The 21,426-nt window shown below is 35.3% G+C and overlaps 1 protein-coding gene across 2 annotated transcripts; it reads left to right on the plus strand.

The window, feature by feature from the left end:
* Window positions 1–6,060: 6,060 nt before the first annotated feature.
* LOC136208910 (putative white-brown complex homolog protein 30) lies at window positions 6,061–18,792 on the plus strand. 2 transcript variants are annotated; one of them, XM_066000199.1, is made up of 14 exons: window positions 6,061–6,653; window positions 6,737–6,813; window positions 7,513–7,788; window positions 8,703–8,766; window positions 9,281–9,424; window positions 9,586–9,620; window positions 10,255–10,328; window positions 10,527–11,422; window positions 11,576–11,872; window positions 13,688–14,095; window positions 14,547–14,695; window positions 16,287–16,576; window positions 17,611–17,744; window positions 18,375–18,792. In XM_066000199.1, exons 1-14 carry the CDS (start codon window positions 6,421–6,423, stop codon window positions 18,529–18,531), a joined length of 3,234 nt encoding a protein of 1,077 aa, XP_065856271.1. In that variant the 5' UTR covers window positions 6,061–6,420; the 3' UTR covers window positions 18,532–18,792. The 2 variants fall into 2 exon arrangements, with proteins under 2 accessions (XP_065856271.1, XP_065856272.1); XM_066000200.1 differs by having other exon boundaries at window positions 6,519–6,653; window positions 6,745–6,813.
* Window positions 18,793–21,426: the final 2,634 nt, after the last annotated feature.

Here is a 21,426-nt window from a genome sequence, read left to right on the forward strand (position 1 = left end):
CACCAGACAAAACGACTATTTGTACCAGAGCTGTTATGAGCTCATTTTTATGAAAAGTAATAGCAGCTTTCTCTCTTCTCTCCTTAAGATTCTTCTTCTTTTATCAAATATCTTTTACTAGTATCATAAGCCTATATAAATATTTTCACAACCATCATCATTCACTACTACTACCGTATTTTTCTCCAAAACACCATTTATTTACACACTCGAATGGATTCTGCCGAGCTTAAAAAAATTGAAGAGTTTTTCTTCGAGGAATTGGTAGATGATACCGACGAGGTAGTGTTTATGATATTGGCAGAGTCAATGCGGCAAAGACAAAGTGAGGCATCAAACAATCAAAGGAACGGTCGAAAACATCTCAACCGAAATCGTGCTAAAGGGCGGCCCGGTGCATTACGCGTCCCCGCTAAGCGAGAGTCCAGGGAGGTGTCCCACCACAAGGGTGTACTGGGGGCAAGCCTTCCCTTGCCAATTTTTTTGGCAAGAGGCCGCTCCTAAGACTCGAACCCGTGTGACCGACAACAACGTTTTATCGTTGCGCCAAGGCTCGCCCTCAACCGAAATCGTGCTACCGAAGAAAAAATGAAGGCATTTTTTGCTAAAATGATAGAGCTTGAAAAAAGAGAGTTAGATATAATACAAGGGTTATTGGAATCATGTCATATAAGTGAAGATCATCAAATATTAACTGCGGGTACTAGTCATATGAACGCGGAACAACTTGAAAATCATCGTTTTTTATGCGATGTAATCAAGGCTAAATATATAAAATAATAAGTTTTCGGATCATTAATGTAATTTTTATTATAATATGAAAAACATTTATTTGAAATTAATATTGGACCATTTTAGTCGGTATATTATAAAAAGTTTAATTAGCATGTCACATTATAATAAATAGATTTAATACGTTTTTAGCTTCCTAAATTTGTTCTGAAAAGTCGAACTTAGTTAAAGTGATATATTGATTTCTAAAAGTGGTTTATTAACTTTTCTATTTGTTTATAGTGATTTATTGAACTATATATGTAATTTGTTTAAAGCGTATGTATTTCAATTTGCTCAAAACTTTCATTTACTCAGCCATGTAAATTTTTAAGGAGTCAAGATCATTTTTAAAAAAATTAAAAAATAAATATCACATGTTTAAAGAGCATAATTTTCCTGCAAATTCAAAGGGTAGTAATTACATAATGCTAAACCGTAATTGGGTTATTTCAGTTATAGAATTTAAATAGTTTTTTTTTTTTTGGGTTAAGGTGCAAAAATACCCTTAACGTTTTGGGTTAGGAGCAATTTTACCCCTAACGTCTAAAATGGTACAATTTTACCCCTAACGTTTGTAACCAAGAGCAATTTTACCCCTAACGTTGATAAATTGGGTCAATTTGATAAATAATTCATCAAACTGTCTTCTCAGCCATGAATCTTGTCATCTACACTTCACACGCATGTCATTTTATCAGTAACAAATCACAAACATATGTTGGGATGTGAAAAAAATATAAAAAAAATATAATGTCTTTTGTACGAATTAGACAAAAAAAATCAAAAAATTCACCGAATTTATAAATATTAATCTTCAATTCTATTATTAAATTACAAAAAACATGAAATCCTTTTTTATATAATGATTGATATGCAATTGGTGCGAAATAAAGAACAAAAATGTATGTGTTTTATAATAATTTCTGAAATTGACCCAAATTATCAACGTTAGGGGTAAAATTGCTCTTGGTTACAAACTTTAGGGGTAAAATTGCACCATTTTAGACGTTAGGGGTAAAATTGCTCCTAAGCCAAAACGTTAGGGGTATTTTTGCACCTTAACCCCTTTTTTTATTTTATGATTAATACAAACAAAAAGTTAAGTATATATGGACCAATATATTTGTATAAATGTAGGTGAAACATTATTCATATTAAAGACTTGTATCAGTAATTATTTTGTATTGATTGATCTGAGTTTATTCTGATTCAATTCCCTTGAAAAAAAATTAAATAAATGTTTTCAAACAAAATTTTATAAGGATCACATGAAAACAGCTCATTATGTGAAATACGGGAATACTCATCAATGGCATAATTATAAATATAATAATACCATTATATATAAATAGATTCTTATATGCATAACACTCAAACACATGGTCGATCTCTCTATTCTCTCTTTATTTTCACAATCTCCTTCGTTTCTCCGACTGATTATCCCTGCTATTGTCTGTATTTGTCTTGAAAAGGAACTTGGGATCGCAACGGATAGTACCCGCGGGTAGTACCAATCTCAAACTCTTACCCGTTTATCTTTTAATTATATATACCCATCCCATTACCTTAACTCGTGTACTTCATGGGGATTTAAACCCATAATCTCTTGTACTAAAAATGAATATTAACTGATTCAACTATCTTAAAATATTATAATAATACTATGAATATTAATATGAAATAAAATTAGAGGAGCTATCAACTACCGAAACAATACTAATCAAGGGTGGACCTGGCGGTCGGGGGCGGAGCCCCCCAAGTCCTAGGCGGGCTCCGCCCCTAAATGGATTCCTTAGATTCACCCATGAAATAATTACACTTTTCCCAAATACATCCCCTTGAGTTGAGTTATATGACCCTTTAAGTACATAATAAACTCGTTGATTGATATAATATAAATATTAAGTGATTCTAGCCTAGGAGGGAGACAGGAGGACCGATCTGTTCGATAGCATTATCATTGGGAAGGAAGTTAATGGCATGTCACCGGAATAAGCTAGTCGCCTAACGTAGGTGCTGGTGATGTCGGCATCAGATATAAATGCGAGAGTGAATAGGAAAATGAATGAATACAAAATTGGAGGAGGCATAACATTGTTGAAGAAAGCGGTGAATATAGTATGTGATACTTGGTGTTGTCTACTTTTTGAAAAAAAATTATATGATGGACCGGTATTAATAATGATCATTTTATTCAGATAATGTAACTTAATCCCAACTACTAATGAATGAAGGAACCAATAATTACTGGTCCGATCCACAATAGAATTTCTCATTCATTTTTATTTTAACAGAATATTCCTTATTATTCTTTATTCTTAATCTACTTTTATCTCTTCATTTTTCTTTTTCTTTTTCTTTTTTAACTTCTACGTATTATTGTTTGCTAAGTTACGACCTTTTATCTCTTCCTCTTTTTTTTTTTTAACTCCAACTTATATTGTTAGTTAAGATAAGGGCGGATCCTAAGATTTTAGAGGTCATGCCTAGGGTGGGATAATAAATCAGAAACCTTTTATTCAGCCGTCGCACTCCATGGTTTGCTGGCGTGCATACTGGGGCGCTTTACCAACTCATGATGCACTCCGTGCTAGAGGTCTGCCACTAATATCTCGCTCCCCGGTCTGTTTAATGGCTTATGAGACGAGTGACCATTTGCTTGTTCATTGCCCCTTTGCTTCCCAAATCTGGTTCAGCATATCGGCTTTATTTGGTAGAAGACTTGTACTTGATTTTTCCCTACAGACCCTCTTACAACACGCCTTCTCACACAAGTTCAGTTCGCAAGTCCTTTCCCTCTGGCAGGTCGCGCTTGTCAACGTTGTTTGGTTGATCTGGTCTGTAAGAAATGATGCTATTTTTGAGAGCAAGCCACCAAACATTCATGAGGCATTACGCTGTCTTTGGTCTGCAATTCGTAGCTCTGATAGAATCAGCAACGGATCGGTTTGGAATTCTGTTGTGGAGTTATCTATTCTCCACAATCTCGGGTTAAACGCTCGTCATCATAGGGCCCCTCGAATCATTGAAGTTAGATGGCAGCCCCCTCCGTCTGATTGGATTAAAGCTAACACTGATGCCTCCGTGATCTCGGGTAGAGCTGGTTGCGGTGTGGTTTTTCGGAATAGTCAGGGGCATCCCCTTGGGTCATTTGCCTTCCCCCTTGATTGTGCTTTGGTACACATGGCGGAATTGCAAGCCGCTATTTTTGCAGTTTCAATTGCGAGGTCATGTGGATGGACTCGTCTCTGGATTGAAAGTGACTCGACTTACGTTATTCGAATTTTCCGTGCCCGTGCGCAGATCATTCCCTGGACAATGCGTGTGGATTGGTTAAATTGTTTAGATTCAATGACACATATTCAGGTGGTTGTCTCTCATGTGTTCCGTGAGGGAAATCAAGTGGCAGACGCTCTTGCTAATTACGGACGTCTGGCCTCAGATTTACAAATGTGGAATACCCTTCCAGACTTCTGCTCCTTTCTTGCTAGAGATAATGCCCTTGGTAGGGATATGTTTAGATTTTCTTAAAACATTCTTTGTACTGGTTTCATACTTTTTTCATCTCTTCATTTATATATTTGGTTCTTTGCCTTTTCGGGGATGCCAACCTGGTTGGACTTCCCATTGGGCTAGATCCGTATTTCAATTAAAAAAATTAGGGCTCTAATACAAATAAAAAATAAAAAGTAGAAAATTTAATGTAAAGAACGAGTAATTAAAAATGACATGTTTTTATTATACTTAACAAGTGATCTAATAAAAATATCAAATTTCATATATAAAACTTTTTATTTAGCTTTAGTACCTAGTTACTCATATAAAACATTATCTACGAGTATTTATAGATGTAAAATAACAACAGTGTATACATGAATATGCTCTAACATATTTCTCTCAAATATAAGATTATTAAATCATTCAACATTTTTTGTGACGTTGATGATTTCAAGCAGTTTTTCAATAATTTTATTTTCGAAAAAAAATCTTTCAGTAGACAGTCAGTGGCGGAACTAAGAATTGATATATGTGGGGGCTAAATTTAGCCTTGCAAGTGGCGTCAAAGTTAGATTTATGGAGTTGGGGAAATTTTTCTGAAACCAAGAGCAAAAAAATTTGGCCTCCAACATCCTAAACGTTTTGATGTGTTGAATGCTAAAAAGTGAAAAATGCTTATTTAAAAGAAGAAGTAGATATATTTAATGTTATATAAATCCAACACTAATTTCTTAAAAATTATACCAGTTTTATCTTTTTTTATGATGAATTTCTTATAATTTTTACAAAGTAATTTAATTAAAAAATTAGGTGTTTTTTGAGTCTCAAAATTTAAAAAGGTTTGATCTCATGACCTTTTGTATTGGAACACACCTCTCAACCAACTAAAAATAATGAAATAACATTACAAACACGGGAACATGAACTAAATTTAGGGAGGCTATTAAATATCGAACAGATACTACTTAAGGATGGAGCCGGCGATTGGAAGGTCGGAGTCCCCTCGAACCCTGGGCTGGCTCCGTCCTTGACAACCGTTACTGGCATAGTTAGGAGGATTCAAAACGCAATTTGAAATATTTGGATAACAATCTTTCTGTTTTAACAAACCCAATAATTTCAAATGAATGATATCAACATAGTTGATAAAGTTATTTACAACACTGCCATTTTTTTTTGAAAGAACACCATCTATATCAACGTGCCAAAAATTATTATAAGAAAATATAGTCATAAAATCATTTTGTAAATGTTTAGGCCTCGATATTATAATTATTGCCGATACATCTTTTAAGATTTGAATTTTTATATTTTTTTTTTAAATATTATTTTTGGACTCTCCCTCTCTTATGCTTAGATATGTGCTCCAATTTATTTAGGGCTACAATTATTTTTCGTAACTGTTACATCTTCTGATTTATAATTTACATATCATTTAAAAAATATATATTATTAAGCTGGGTCATGGACATACGTCTCTCCTATCCACGTCCAGGAACGACCCTGGTTAAGACGACACATTCTCTTAACTTAAAAATACTTTTTATTTTTTTAGTAGAAAAAAATTGAAAAATAATTATACTAATTCTAATAAAAATAAAGTAAACAATCTGTGAAAGGGATAGTCACTGTTATCGACGGTGGATACCCTTACGAACAGAAAAAAAAAAATAATAAAGTAAAAAAATTACACATAAAAAAAAAAAAAAAAAACTTCATACTTTTGACACATCAGGTGCTCTATAATGGTGAAGTGTTTCTTTTCTTGTCTTCCTCATTTTATACATGTAATAGATTGCCGAAGATATTGCCACTCATTTCTCCTCGCCATCTCTTCATCCAAAATCAAGGACTTCCGTTCAAATCAAAAGTAATGGACTCCTCTTCTTTGAACAAAAAATCTTCCCCTTCTCTGCTTCTCAATCCCTCCACCTCTCGCCCACCCTCTTTTGGTATGTTAACGACCCTTTTCTGGTTTACCGATCAAATCCCTAATTTTGGTACATTTTGTTGAGAGATTGAAGCACTTTGTTATCGAGGATGCCATGGTTGATTCCCGTTGGGATTTTGTGAATTCGGGCTCACGGATTTTGTTATGTTTGTCCATAATTATAATTATACATTGGAGAGCTGCTGCAAATTGTGGAAATGAGTGGGGTGAAGATTAACATTTGCTGGGTTCTTCATTTTCTATTGTTTTTAGTTGTTGCTTTCAACCTATTGCCATGTGCAAATTGTGTGGATGGGGATGATTATAGTCAGACTGGGAATCCAGCCTTGCTTCCAATTATTACAGACTCGCTGTATAATCGGCTGTCAAATCTCAGTACAGTGTTTAGTGATTCTATACTTGAATCATCTGATTTTTGCATAAAGAATGTGTGAGTAGTTTTGCATTTTTCTTTTTTCTTTAGACAATGTAGATTTGCATATTATTTTAACAACTAATATTCATGCCTCTCAGGAAAGCAGATTGGGATGAGGCTTTTGATTTTACAGGACGTTTGGATTTCTTAACTAATTGTATAAGAAAGACAAAAGGTGAGGATGCACATTCTTTTGGACGTTACATTTTTTCTTTTCATGATTCCATTTTCTGTATTGCTTATAGTAAGTAGGGCTCACCTTTCTCAAATATGATTGTGAGAGGGTGATGCTTGTATTGTATCTTCCTTTTTTGCTGGCCAACTTGATGAGGATTTAGAAGATGGCAAGTACAATTTAGTGTAATTGAAACCTATGTTACATGGAAACTGATACGGAAACAGACACCGGAAAAGGATATTTGTAAAACTTGTAGGAAATGGAAGCATGGGGGAAACATGTAAATGATAAAAATACAGTGGTAAATCTATAACTTTTTAAAATTATAAGGATGCATGTGTAACAAAGGGAGAAAATAGGTTTTTTCCAGTTTGAAAGCTTGTAGAAGACGATCTAGTAAATATTGGGGATTCCATGTGGTTAACATTGATCTACTTCTTAAAACACATTAGGAAATGAGTTCCAAATGTTAAGAAATGAACTTTCAATTTTCTTAAATTACGGAAACATGACCAAAACATTTCCCAAAACGTGAAACGCTTTAAATCAAGGTTCTTGTGCAACATAGATTGAAACTGGATCAAGGGAATGTAACCCCACAAGCTTTTCATGCTTATACATATCTTTGCTATCGTACAATTTTATATGCTCATATATTTACCTAGTTACTAATTATTGTTGCAATTCAATAAGCAGGAGATATAACACGCCGACTATGTACAGCTGCTGAAATCACATTCTATTTCACCAGTCTCTTTGGGAAGGAGGCAAGAGATGTCAATTACTTGAAACCTAATAAGAACTGCAATTTGACCTATTGGCCTTCTGGATGTGAACCAGGGTGGGGTTGTAGTACTTCCCCAAATGAGAAAGTTGTTCTTGATGATTCTAAACGTATGCCTACTAGAACAGAAGACTGTCAACCTTGTTGTGAGGGCTTCTTCTGTCCACAGGGTCTCACTTGCATGATACGTGAGTACTTGCCTATGAACATAATGACTAAAAATATTTAAGAGTTTGTTGTATTTTTCTTTATTTTATCTACAATTCTTACATGGTTGCTTACCATTTTGATGTTCTAATCATTTGAATGATCATAGGTGTATCCTTTTTATGCTATATGTTAAATACATGAGAGAAACACCTGCTCCATTTTTCTCATATGATGATATATATTGTCTGAATTGGTCACAACACAACTGCGCAATCATTTGTGATTGCAATTTAAGCGTTTTAATGAAATTGATTTTAGTGAGTAGTGAAATACCAATATAAAAATATGCATAGTTTAGATAACTGCACCTTCATAGACTCTAGCAATGACTTGATGAAAAGTTAAAGATTACATGGTCGAGCACTAATTTTAGGTTGAGGTAGAGAATGAAAATCGGTGAACATGTAAAAGAGGGCAAAGGACTGATGTGAAAAGCGCATAGGTGGTTAGGTTGCTTCATTTTTATTACATCTCGAGATATCTGCAAAGTTCAATAGGATATGTTTGTGGATTCATATCACTTATTTTTCAGCATTGAGATGGCTCGACTTCTCTCACAACATATAGTTTTTATGGCTATAATGTGTTTGATTTTAGATTCATATTCACCAAAGATCAACAACAATGCAAATGTATCACTTTTTTGTTTTATTGTGTGAAATATGTATTTTCTGCATTTTTCTGGAGATTGAGGATATTGTGGATGCTATTTTTTTTTATCCTTATATTTTTGGGCCATTTCAAGTTTTTCGTGTGATTTTTTTGTAGAAACTGTTGAGTAAAAAAAGTTTAGGTTCTTATTATTTCAAAGATGAAAGAATCGACTTAAGTGGTGAAAGTGAAAGAATTACTAATACCTTTTGCTTTACTTTTTATGTTTTTGTAAATGAAGCTTGCCCATTAGGTTCTTATTGTCCACTTGCAAAACTCAACCAAACAACTGGAATATGTGACCCGTAAGTTCATATCTTTGTCTATTGATTTTAGGGATAAGTACAAAAATAGAACCTTGTGGTTGTGCACTTTTGCAAAGACATCCCCGTGGCTTAAAAGTTTGCAAAGATGGGTTTGAGGTTTCATCTGTTTGCAAAGACCAATTTTTTTTTTCAATAAAATCGCTAGGTAAACAAGGGACATTTTAGCTATCTTGTTCTTATAATTCTTTTCTGGTTTAAAATGTTTTTATATGTTGGAAGGGTATAAATGGGACAAAAAAACCACGGGAGTTTTGTTCTGAATGTTTGCCACAGAGGAAAATTTGGATGATTTTAGTGAAAAAGTTTTTTTTTGCAAATAGAAGAAACCTCAAACTCTTATTTGTAAACTTTTAAACCACAGGACGTCTTTGCAAATGCGTAAGACCACGAGGTTGATTTTTTTACTTTTCCCTTGATTTTAATTGTATTCATATTATAAGTCCTTCATGGTTTGTAATATGAATTAATATTTATTGGTAGAAAAATATTGCAGATATAATTACCAAATACCTCCAGGACAACTGAATCATACTTGTGGGAGTGCTGATACATGGGCTGATGTCGGTAGCAGCGAATTATTTTGTCCACCAGGATCATACTGCCCAAGTCCTATACTTAAAAATCCTTGTACTAGTGGGTACTGCTTCTTATCCCAAAACTCACTAGACTTTTCGAATTGCTTTCAACATGTATTCCGGCAAAATATTACTGTCCAAAAATCTGAATTACTATCAGCAAGATCCTGCACTTATTGATGCTTAACAAATGTACTGACTCTTATGTTTTTCACGAATGCAGACATTACTGCTTGATGGGTTCCACTGCTCAAACATGTGAGTTTTTGGATATTTCTTTTATTATCCATGTCATGGCTTCAAATCCCCTCTTTTAATTTTATCACCATTCTAAAAAATTAGCATCTCTCAGTTTGTTGATATGGCATTCCTTGTTCAATGGGAGAAGTAAACAAAAATAATCATTTGCTACTATATTAATTGAGAAAATATAAGCTAGTAGAAATTACGTATAGAGACTTTGCAAATGATTTAAATTTTATAAGTTATAAACGTTTCTACAGATCTCGTTTCCTGTAGCATGGATGTGATTGCTAGTTTTGAAATCTTTCTACCCGAGAAATCAGTTTGAAAAAACAAGGATTTTGCAGAGAATCAGATTGCAGTAAGGTGAACTGAGCATAGGGATTAAAGTATATCAAACATCTATCTGCCTAGAATTTCAATTGAAGACATGAAGTTTCCTTTCTTTTTCTTCCACAACTTTTTTCTGTTTTTAAAGCAAAACAATAAATGTTAAATTGAAAAGCAATTATATGGTCCACATTTTTGTTCTTTAACTGCATACAATGTTTCTAATTCTCATTTTTATTGTGTCGTCTCTGGACGATTTAGTCATAGCATTTTCTTCAATGTATATGTGATTGTCGCATTTTTATCAATAATCTTGCAGCATGCTACAAGTTGACTACCTGTAAACCCAATACTGCAAATCAAAATCTCCGGGCATATGGGATCATCCTTATAGTAAGTTAATTTCTTTGTAGCGTCGAATCCAAAAATTCACATGCAAGATTGCAGCTTTGTCAGCTTATGTTTGATTTTGACAATTTATAACACTTCCCCACTATTCTCTTCCAATATTGCCATCTTTGCGGGATTTATTGGAGTATCTGTTGTTAGTTGGATGTATTTGTGTTTAACAACATTCAAATGCTCTTGTAGGTTGTGTTGACTACTTTGCTTCTCATTATTGTTAACTGCTCTGACCAAGTTCTCTCTGTACGAGAGAGAAGAGCAGCCAAATCAAGAGAAGTTGCAGCAAGGCAAGCAAGAGAAACTGCACAAGCGCGTGAAAGGTGGAAACATGCAACAGAGGTTGCCAAGAAAGGTGCTATTGGATTGCAACAACAGCTCTCCCGTAAATTTTCTCGTCAAAAATCTAAGTCTCAATCTCAATCAGAGCATGCTTTATTACCATCTGTGCCTCCTATTCCAAGTGCATCTGGGCAGTCATCTACAGATGCAAAAGCCAACAAAAAAGATTCAAGCAACCTCACGAAAATGATGCAGTCTATTGATGACAATCCAAATAGTCCTGAAGGCTTCAATTTAAAAATTGGAGATAAAAACATAAAAAAGAGTGTGCCACCAAAGGGTAAACAGTTGCATACTAACAGCCAAATATTTAAGTATGCATATGGTCAAATTGAGAAGGAAAAAGCTTTGCAGCAGGAGCACAAGAACTTGACCTTCTCAGGGGTGATTTCAATGGCTACCGACACCGACATCAAGACTAGACCAGTAATAGAGATTGCTTTCAAAGATTTAACTCTTACATTGAAAGGGAAGAACAGACATTTGCTTAGGTCTATCACTGGGAAATTCACTCCAGGCCGAGTTTCTGCTGTCATGGGTCCATCAGGAGCTGGCAAGACAACGTTTCTTTCTGCTTTGGCAGGAAAAGTCAGTGGATGCAGTATGAAAGGTTCAATTCTTATAAACGGAAAGAATGAATCTATTCATTCCTATAAGAAAATTATCGGCTTTGTTCCACAAGATGATGTCGTTCATGGAGACTTGACAGTGGAAGAGAATCTCCTTTTCAGTGCAAGGTGCAGGTAAGCATCATACAACTTATTTCCAGTAGTAAGCTTGGAAATATATATCAGTTAAACACCATATTAATGTCCACAAATAATTGATACCTTGTGTTTCTAACGATTTTATTCTCATATCTATAACATTTCTCTTGTTCATTTCTTGTACTACAGATTATCTGCTGATATGCCTAAAGCTGACAAGGTTCTGGTTATTGAAAGAGTAATCGAGGCGTTGGGATTGCAGGCAGTGAGAGATTCATTGGTCGGGACAGTGGAGAAGCGTGGGATATCTGGAGGTCAGAGGAAACGTGTGAATGTTGGGCTAGAAATGGTTATGGAACCTTCACTATTGATATTGGATGAGCCAACTACTGGTTTGGATAGTTCATCTTCTCAGTTACTTCTGAAAGCATTACGGCGTGAAGCTCTTGAAGGGGTGAACATTTCTGCAGTTGTTCATCAGCCAAGGTAATTTCTCCTTCCTATTGTATCAGCTTTTCTGAATATGCTCTTTCCTCTGAAGTCTCAGATCCTTGAGAAATAGATTTGCTACGCTGATCTCTCAGCATATCGATGTGAGCAGGATAAGCAAGAATAATAGATTCTTGAATATAATTAAGTCATTGAGTAACAAAATACTTCTCTTTTCTGTGTTTGCTGTTTTAGCTGGTTGTTGAAGTTTAATATGTGAAGAGTGTATTTCAAGCAGTCTGAGATAATTAAATCGCTTGTCAAGTTCTTTTTTTCTTTTTTTATAATGGATCACTTGTTTATCTCAGTCCAATGTGTGAAAGAATAGAAAGTCAAATCCATAGTTATCAAAGGCGCGCTTCTGCATCAAGAAAAAAAAAAGGTGCACTTCAGGCGCAAAAGGTGCTAGGCTCCAGGCATTGCTGCCTGAGATGCCAAAAGGCAGAGCTCTGATCAAGAGCGCCAGTGTAAGTGTGCCTTTTTTAGCCTAGCGCCTTGTCGGAAGCACGTGTAGGCGCAAATTGAGAAGCTACACTTTGTTTTCTAAGTTCCAAGTTAAAAATAGGATTTTCAATCTCAGCCCTTTCCTATCTATATGATCTACGGCTGAAATTAAACTAGAACAAAAGGAAATAAATAAAATAAGGAAAGAAGATTTGAAAGGCAGCAATATCACAAAGAACAACACAAAAAAAAAAAACACTGCATTTTGAACACTTGGCTGCAATTCTGCAGGAGAGAATCAGCCATTTGTTGAACTTTAGTCTTTAGATTAGAATTTTTATGATGATTTATGATTGTGGAAGAGTTAGTAGCTATGAAGCACCACCACTTCCAGGAGGACACTCCGAACATGGGGACACGGCAAAAAAGTGTCCCCTGTTTTTGTTTTTTTTTTTTAAATGGGGACACAGCAGGATGTGAGGGGGGATGATAGTTGGCCCCGTGACAGAGGACACGGCGGGACACTTTTTACAAAAAGAAAATAAATCTAAACCTATGACTATCAGTTTTGCGATACCCCAACCAAACCCAAATAAAACAAAATAAAAAGACATAAAATTAAAAATTAGAAAAACAGAAACTTAACCTTACTTTCTTGTGCGATCGGTAGTTAATTTGGAATTTATTTCATGCATGTTATGATTAAGATTATGGATAATTGGATATGCTTTGGTATTTGACTATTTGCTGCATTTTATAAATGTTGATTGTTGTGATCTATAGTTGGGAAAGATACAAAAATAAACCTTGCATGGTTTAAAAGTTTACAAATGCGGGTCTGAGGTTTCCTCTCTTAACAAAAGACAGGCTTTTTCATTAATATTGTCTAAATTAGCCTACGTGGCAAGTATTCAAAACAAAATTCTAGTAGTTTTTTTTCATCTCATATTTATCTTTCCTACATATAAAAATATTTTAAAGCTGAAAAAATGATAAAACAACTATATTTTTCTTTTCTAACAGTTTGCTTTCGCGTATTTGCTTGTGGATGAAACCTCAGACATGTATTTGCTTTCGCGTATATGTGAAACCACACAATTTATTTTTGTACTTATCCCTTTATAATTTCATATATTATTTTTCTTTACTGCGCCTTCTGTCTTTCAGGCACAAGGCTCCAGGACCCCTTGCGCCTTTAGCCTTTAATAACTATGTTGAAATCATGACAATTATTTTGCTCAATGTCATGAACTTGTTTCCCGATAATTTGTTACAAATACCAATAGCTTATCTGTGAAAATCATCATAAAATATGAAATACAGAAATAATCAGGGTTTAACATTTAGCTCCTTTTTTTTCTGATTCAGCTATGCGCTGTTCAAGATGTTTGATGAGTTAATACTTCTAGCAAAGGGTGGTTTCACAGTGTACCATGGATCTGTTAAGAAAGTTGAAGACTACTTTTCTGCTTTTGGGATTGTCGTACCAGAACATATTACTCCTCCAGACCACTACATTGACATTCTTGAGGGTATAATCAAACCGAATTCATCTGTAAGTTTTGAACAGTTGCCTGTCAAATGGATGCTACATAATGGGTATCCAGTCCCCCCAGATTTGCTGCACCTTTGTGATGGGCTTGAAACAACATCAAATTCAGAACAATCTTTTGCTGGTGAATCACGGGTGACCAGTGCTGATATACAGAACGCTGGAGATTTATCCAACCGTAGAACTCCTGGTGTAGCCCGCCAGTACAGATATTTTCTTGGGAGGTATTATTCTTTTTCTGTTTTAAAATTGTCAGAGATAATAATAGCAATAAAAGCAATTCTTAGGTATACCTACCAGCTTAGCTTTTAGGTCAATTGATTCCACGACATGGTATCAGAGCCTATTAGACCAAATAGTTGAGGGTTCAAATATATATGATGTTATTAATACTCTCGGGGATCCTCCCGGGGATCCTCCATAGTCAGGGATGAGGATCCCATCAGGACAGGGAGGGATTTTTCATCTCCGTCCCCGCTTCAACTCCGGTGATAAAAAAAATCTGCATCCCTGACCAGTGGGGAACTTTTTCCGGGATTCCTCTTCCCTGTCCAGGCGGATTCCTGGCAGAGATGGGGACTTCATGTCTCAGTGCCAACCCTGTTGACTGCACAATTATTTCAATCCATGTTTGTTTACACAGCCTATTTACATTTAAGGCTTTAAATTTTTCAGGGCTGGCAAGCAACGACTAAGAGAAGCTAAACTGATAGCGACAGATTATGTGATTTTATTAATAGCTGGAGCCTGCTTAGGAACTCTTTCAAATGTGGATGATGAAACATTTGGGTCCAAAGGCTATACTTTTACTGTCATAGCAATTTGTAAGTTAAACAAAAGTCATTTGATATTTATTTGACTTCAATTTCTCATGAAAAATTTAGGTTTATTGACATATTTCTGGTCAATTCCCAAGCAATTTACTTATAGTGGATTTCAAACTATTTTTTAGTGCAGATTTTGGGTTGTCCCACCGATCAGGAAGGCGGACTAATGGTTAGTCCACCTATGTGACAGGCGGACCAATATAAAAATAGTTTTCAAATTTTGAAATCAATTGAGACACACATTTGTAGTTCCACAATACATATAACTTCAAAAGCAATCGTGTTTTACCAGTGAGTTGGTATCCAATCAAACTAACCCAGACTTTATAGAACAAAAAAAGAAATCCTCTGCATTTGAAGAAGAAAACCCAACCTCCTCCATATTTGTGTCGAATTCCATTTTTGTATTGGTCCGCCTGTTACATAAGCGGATTGATATTGGTCCGCGTTGACAGAAAAATCCCACATCCCCCTTCTCTGCCTTCTTGACTAGCAAGGCTAGTCAAAATCACAACAAACACCGAAATAGTTTGAAATCCACCATAAATAGAGAAATTATTTGCGAATTGACCTAACCCAAAAGGTTAGGCATGTTACAACAACAACAACAACAACAGCAAAGCCTTAGTCCCGAAATGATTCGGGGTCGGCTAACATGAACCATCATATAAAACCGTTAAATCAAGTAGTGTCAGCGACACAAATTCGCTCCCTCCACTCCGTCCTATCCACTACCATATTTTCCTCAATTCCCAGTAAACTCATATCACTCTCGATCACCCTCCTCCAAGTTTGCTTAGGTCTTCCCCTACCCCTCACCACTACATCCCTTTGCCACTCTTCGGTTCTCCTAACCGGCGCATGTAAACCACAATAACTTCATCTTTTAAGTTGTCAAGGAACCAAATGAACTAAAATCTTACCTTTTAGTTCAATTGGTTCCATGACATGGTACAAGAGCCTTTTAAGGGTTCAATTCCCGGCAACCCCATTTGTCGGCATTTGCGTGCTGGGGCGTGTCCGATATTAATATGGATTGGGCCTTTAACTATTAGCTTAAGCTTTTAGTTCAATTGGTTCCATGACATAAGTCAACCTGCTTATAGTTGATTTTTCTAATATTGGCTAAATACGTCTCCTGAACTTGACCCAAAAAAATCAATTGGCTTCTTGAACTTTGGGAATATCTCATTAGCCCCCTGAATTGACTGAAAGTAACCTATTGACCCCCAGAACTTGCTTAAAATGACCTATTGGCCCCCTACTTGCTTAAAGTGACCTATTGGCCCCTAAACTTGGTTAAAGCATACGTGCTTCAACTTGCCCAAATCTCCTCAATGCTTCCCTGTAGCAATAAGGGGATAATCATGTCATATTAAGCAAGTTTCGGAGACTAATGGGACATCCTTAAATTCAGGGGGCTAATTGGTTTCTTGGACCAAGTTCAGGGGGGCCTGATGTATTCAGCCTCTTATATTCAAACAATTATAATGCACTGCTATATGTACAATGCATATGATCTTTACTTAAAACGTATTTTTGTAGTGTGCTCTTTCTCATATATACAATCTGTTGTTCCTATTTGCAGCATTACTATGCAAGATTGCTGCTTTAAGATCATTTTCTCTGGACAAATTACACTACTGGAGAGAGAGTGCAGCTGGAATGAGTAGCTTAGCTTATTTTCTGTCAAAAGATACAGTCGACCATTTCAATACATTTATCAAACCTCTTTTTTACTTATCCATGTTCTATTTCTTCAACAATCCTAGATCGAGTTTTATGGACAACTACGTCGTTTTACTTTGCCTCGTCTACTGTGTGACCGGCATTGCTTACATATTTGCCATTTACCTCGATCCTAGTCCTGCTCAACTGGTAAGGTTTTACTGATAAAATCATTGCTTTATACACTGTTTCTAGGGTAAAGTACATTTATGATTCCTGAACTATAACGTGTTAAATATCTCACATTGTTTAATTAGGGAGTTGTATGGCTTCAGGCGATATTAAATACTCCCCCTTTGAGGTACTTTTTGGAGTGACTTAGGTCTTTGTTTATATGATATCAGAGTTTTGTATTCAATGTTCATTCACCCATGTATATTCTGTTAACTCGCTAGATGGTTGTGGTCATAAGGGGTGTATGTTAACTATCTCACATTGCTTCATTAGAGAGCTACATGGCTCCTTATATATGTGAGACATTCCTCCTCCTTTGAGGTACCTTTTGGAGTGTGTTAGGCCTTTGTTTATTTAGTAGCCTTGTATTCAATGTTGAGTCGCGCATAGATATTTTCTTCACGCTCTAGATGGTTCTAGATGTGAGAGGATGTGTTAGATATCCGACTTGCTTAATTACGGATCCGTATATATATGAGGCAATCCTCCTTCTTTTAGGTGCCTTTGGGTTGAGTTAGGGTTTTTTTTTCTTTCTAAATGGTACGAGAGCCTTGTACTCAATGTTGAGTCACCCATGAATATTTTCTTCACGCTCTAGATGGTTCTGAGCGCAAGAGAGTATGTTAAATATCCCACACTGCCTAATTAGGGTGCTATATGGCTCCTTATATATGTGAGGCAATCCTCCTCCTCCTCCTTTGAGGTCCCTTTTAGGTTTTGGATTTTGTTACGTAACTTTACATTATGAACATTAAAGTCTAAATCAAAGAAAATCCGTTTAAAAAATTAACGAAATGATGTAGTCAACTTATCCAGGTTATCCTTTCGTTAATTTTTTTTGTTTTCTTTTATTTGGATTTTACGTTAGTATAATGTATAGTTCAAGGACTTTATGAACTTTAGGAGCTATAATGTTAATTGCATTATAGTTTATGGACCACGGATGGATGTATTTTACGCTTTGTTTCTAGCTAATGAGATTCTTCCTTTCTTTTTTTGGTTGCTTGCAGTGGTCAGTGCTGTTTCCTGTTGTTTTGACTCTCGTTGCGACTCAAGAACAACAGAGTGGATTTGTGAAGGTTATAGGAAATTTGTGCTACCCAAAATGGGCCATAGAAGCTTTAATCATTGCAAATGCAGAACGGTTCGTTGCAGTCTTTTTTTCCTTTTCCTTATTGATAATTTTAGCTTGTCAAAATAGGTGATAATCGTGTTATATGATTTATATATTTCACATGATTATTTATGATATAACTACCACAAAAATGATAATTGTGTTAAATGGATCGTGTCATATGTACTGTTTCGTATCATAAATCAACAGCATATATGCGCCCAACCGTTTCCTGGAAACCTCTCTTTTCCTAATGGAAAAAAGGTTAAACAATGGAAATCAGCTGAAATAAAATAAATTAAAAGAAAAAGGGAGAAACAATTTCTGGTTGTTTTCTGATGTTCTGGCTACTTTTTTTCAATTCAAAAACTTAAGTTACTAAACAAATACATTCGTAGTTATCAAAGGCGCACCTGAGGCACAAAAGATTCTAGGCTCCAGGCATGTCATCTTTAGAAGCCAAAAGGCAGGCTCTGTACAAAAGGTGTGCGCCTTTGTGAGTCTAGCACCTTGCTGGAGGCACGTCTAGACGCAGTTCTATAACCTAGACTGTGTTTTAAGGGTTCTGAGATAAAAAGTAGAGTCATCTGAATGCGTCCTGCGCCTTTAATAACTATGGTTTAACATTTCTATTTCCTTCTTCTGCAATGGTGTTTTCAGGTACTCCGGCGTCTGGGTGATAACTCGGTGCCACTCGTTAATGAGCACCGGCTATAACCTTGGTCACTGGACTCTATGTCTGGAACTTCTCATTCTTACCGGCATACTCAGCCGGTTTGTCGCTTACTTTATGCTGGTGACTTTCCAAAAGAAGTAAGCTGGGAAGTTACAATTTTTGTTCATAGAGTTTGCTGTACAGAAGAAGAGAGTTTTGCATCCCCATTGTATTGTACAAACCCAGGCATGGTAGTTGCAGCATACATACAACTCAAGAAAATTATAGAAAGAAAAACAAGAACAGAACACATAATTGTAACAGATCAAAGTAATCAGTATAGATTCAGGTGTAATGAAGAATTAAATTAGGTTGTATGATCAATTTTTTCTTGCATAATCTACGGTTCTATGTTTTTTGGATCAAGAATATAGTTCACCTTCAAGCAAAACGGAGAAATTGACCAATAGTGTGTTCACATGAATTTGACGAGCTAAATGAATTTGCCGTTAGATCTAGGTTTTATTAAGAATTATAGAGTGATGATTAAAAGCTTAAATTTAAGTAGACATTTGGTCTATCATGATCCATGTGAACATCACTAAGAAATTGACATGCCTCTCTTTATTGTATTTTGTTGTATGTGCTTGTTGAATTCACTTTTTGCAGTTTACTGTCCAACGGCACTCTAAATATTACAATTGAAGGTCTAACGTTTAGCAAGTTGAGTTAAATTTTAACTATAATTAATGAGCTCTCGTTTCTGTCATCAATCTCGTTTCTCTTCATTTATGCGTCATTCACTGTTAGATTTAAGCTTATTAGAATCTTATAGTAGAAATTCAAAACATCCTAAGGTTTAGATTTAATAAGTCTAGATTTAAGGTTAATGACTAAATTCATTTGGTCATTAAGGTTCATGTGAATACTGCAGTATCACTCACAGTAATAGATTAACGAGATGCATGAGACATCGTGAGTCCTATTTTACTCAAATTCTTATCACGTGTTTTGTACGCATTCAACAAAAAAAAAAATTAGAAATAAAAATATATTCTATTAGTTTAAAGCTATTCCATTCCGAAACATATTAGAAATTAAGAAAAAATAAAACTCAAAACTCTTATTTTTTTTAAACTAACTGATATACATTTGGTGGGATCAAGGTATTTGAATTATTGAATGAATTTCAAAATTGGCACACTATATTATTGTTAGGCTCTCAATGTACTATTTAGTGTAAAATTACTTTTGGGAGTACTTTTATACAATATTCCTTTATAAATTGATATTATTTTTAACTAGCGGTGTGTATCAGTTCAGAACCGAACCAAAAAAACCGAATACCAAAAGGATTAAAATAATTGACACCAAACGGAATAATAGGTAAAACCGAAATAGAACTAAACCGAGATATTCGGTTCGGTTTTAAACCGAACAAACCGAATTAAGTTTAAAAAAATAAATAAAAATTATTATATTTCTTCATTAAATTTACCTCAATAACAAAAAAAAATTAAAATGCTTTCAAAATATTATCTCAATAATAATTAAAAAAAATTAAATTTATAAAATCATATATAAGAATGTAAAATATATATAATTCGGTGCAGTTCAGATTTTTTTTAAATTTTTTTTGTCAAATCGAACCGAACCGAATATTGAAATGCACATAAAATTAAAACCGAACTGTAAAAACCTGAATCAAAAACCCAAATTCAATCAGTTCGGTTTGGTATGCAGTTTAAACCGAACTGATGCACATGCCTATTTTCAACTTGTAAGACTATAGGAGCAAAATACCAAATATGCTCCCAACATTTTCAAGAAATGTAACTGCTTAATATTGTATTTGTGTTTTTTATGCTTTTTACGAGTTTTTTTTTGCTTTTTATAATCATTTTCATCCATTCGTGAATATTGTATTTGCTTTAGTCTGTAATCATATGAAGTTTTATTCCTTACATTTTGATTGTTGTACTTTTTCTTTTTTTCATCCAATAAAATTAGAAGCAATTTTCTTAAAAAAAAATATTAAGATCAATTTCAAGTTTGTTAATAATCACAATCTTTATTTATTTAGTCTAACTAAAATTCAATTTAATTTAACACTTTGACATCATATCATTTATTTCTTTTTTTTTTTTGGTACACTGAGAAGGCACAAGTCCAGGGGAAAACAAAACAGAAAAGAAAAAACCAGGAGCGAACAATTCTGCTAAGAACCGATCCTCGACGATCATCGAAAAAGATATCCTAGAGGTCTGCAGGAGGCGCACCAAACTCATGGTGGCCCAGAGAGCACAAACCTGCGAAGTTCGCCAACCAGTTAGCAGCACGATTACCTTCACGGTTGATATGAACAAAAATAATGGACCAATCTATGTCCCTAACTTCTTGGCAGCGGAGTATCAACCAAGAGAAAGGATATTGCATATCCACAATGCCACTCACTAGGTGCAGAACCACCTTGGAGTCTAATTCTAAAACGACCTTCTTGTAGCCCTTGTCCCAGGCTATAAGGAGGTCAAAATAAACCCAATGTTTGCTCCGAAGCCCCCTTGCCAGATACCGTTTTCATCCCGAATCAGACCCCCAGAAAAAGCAAGACCCGGGTTACCTTTACAAGCTCCGTCTGTATTGACTTTCACCCAGCCCCGTTCCGGAGGATACGGGCCTATCCAGATCATATCATAAGTCGCAGTGCGGCCTTCCAATGCCAGAATCTGGGCCCGATTAAATTCAGCACAAGAACTTACAATACGCCCCACGTTTATAACCATGCATACCGCCCCATTGAAAACAAACTCGTTACGGTTCTGCCATAGCCGCCAAACGGAAAAAGCAAACATCACCGACCACTTAACACTCCTAACCAAAGTCGAGCAGCCAAGACTCATTTTCAGCCATGTTTTCAGGTCCTTGATGAAGAAAACAGCACGATACTGGGGTGGAATAACATCATTCCAATAAGCCCGAGCAACGTAACAATCCCGAAGAAAATGGATTTCATCCTCAGCACCCCTACAACGCAAACAACTAGGGTCAGAAGTAAGA

The sequence above is a fragment of the Euphorbia lathyris genome, chromosome 10 (assembly GCF_963576675.1).
Source record: "Euphorbia lathyris chromosome 10, ddEupLath1.1, whole genome shotgun sequence".
Taxonomy (NCBI): Eukaryota; Viridiplantae; Streptophyta; class Magnoliopsida; order Malpighiales; family Euphorbiaceae; genus Euphorbia; species Euphorbia lathyris.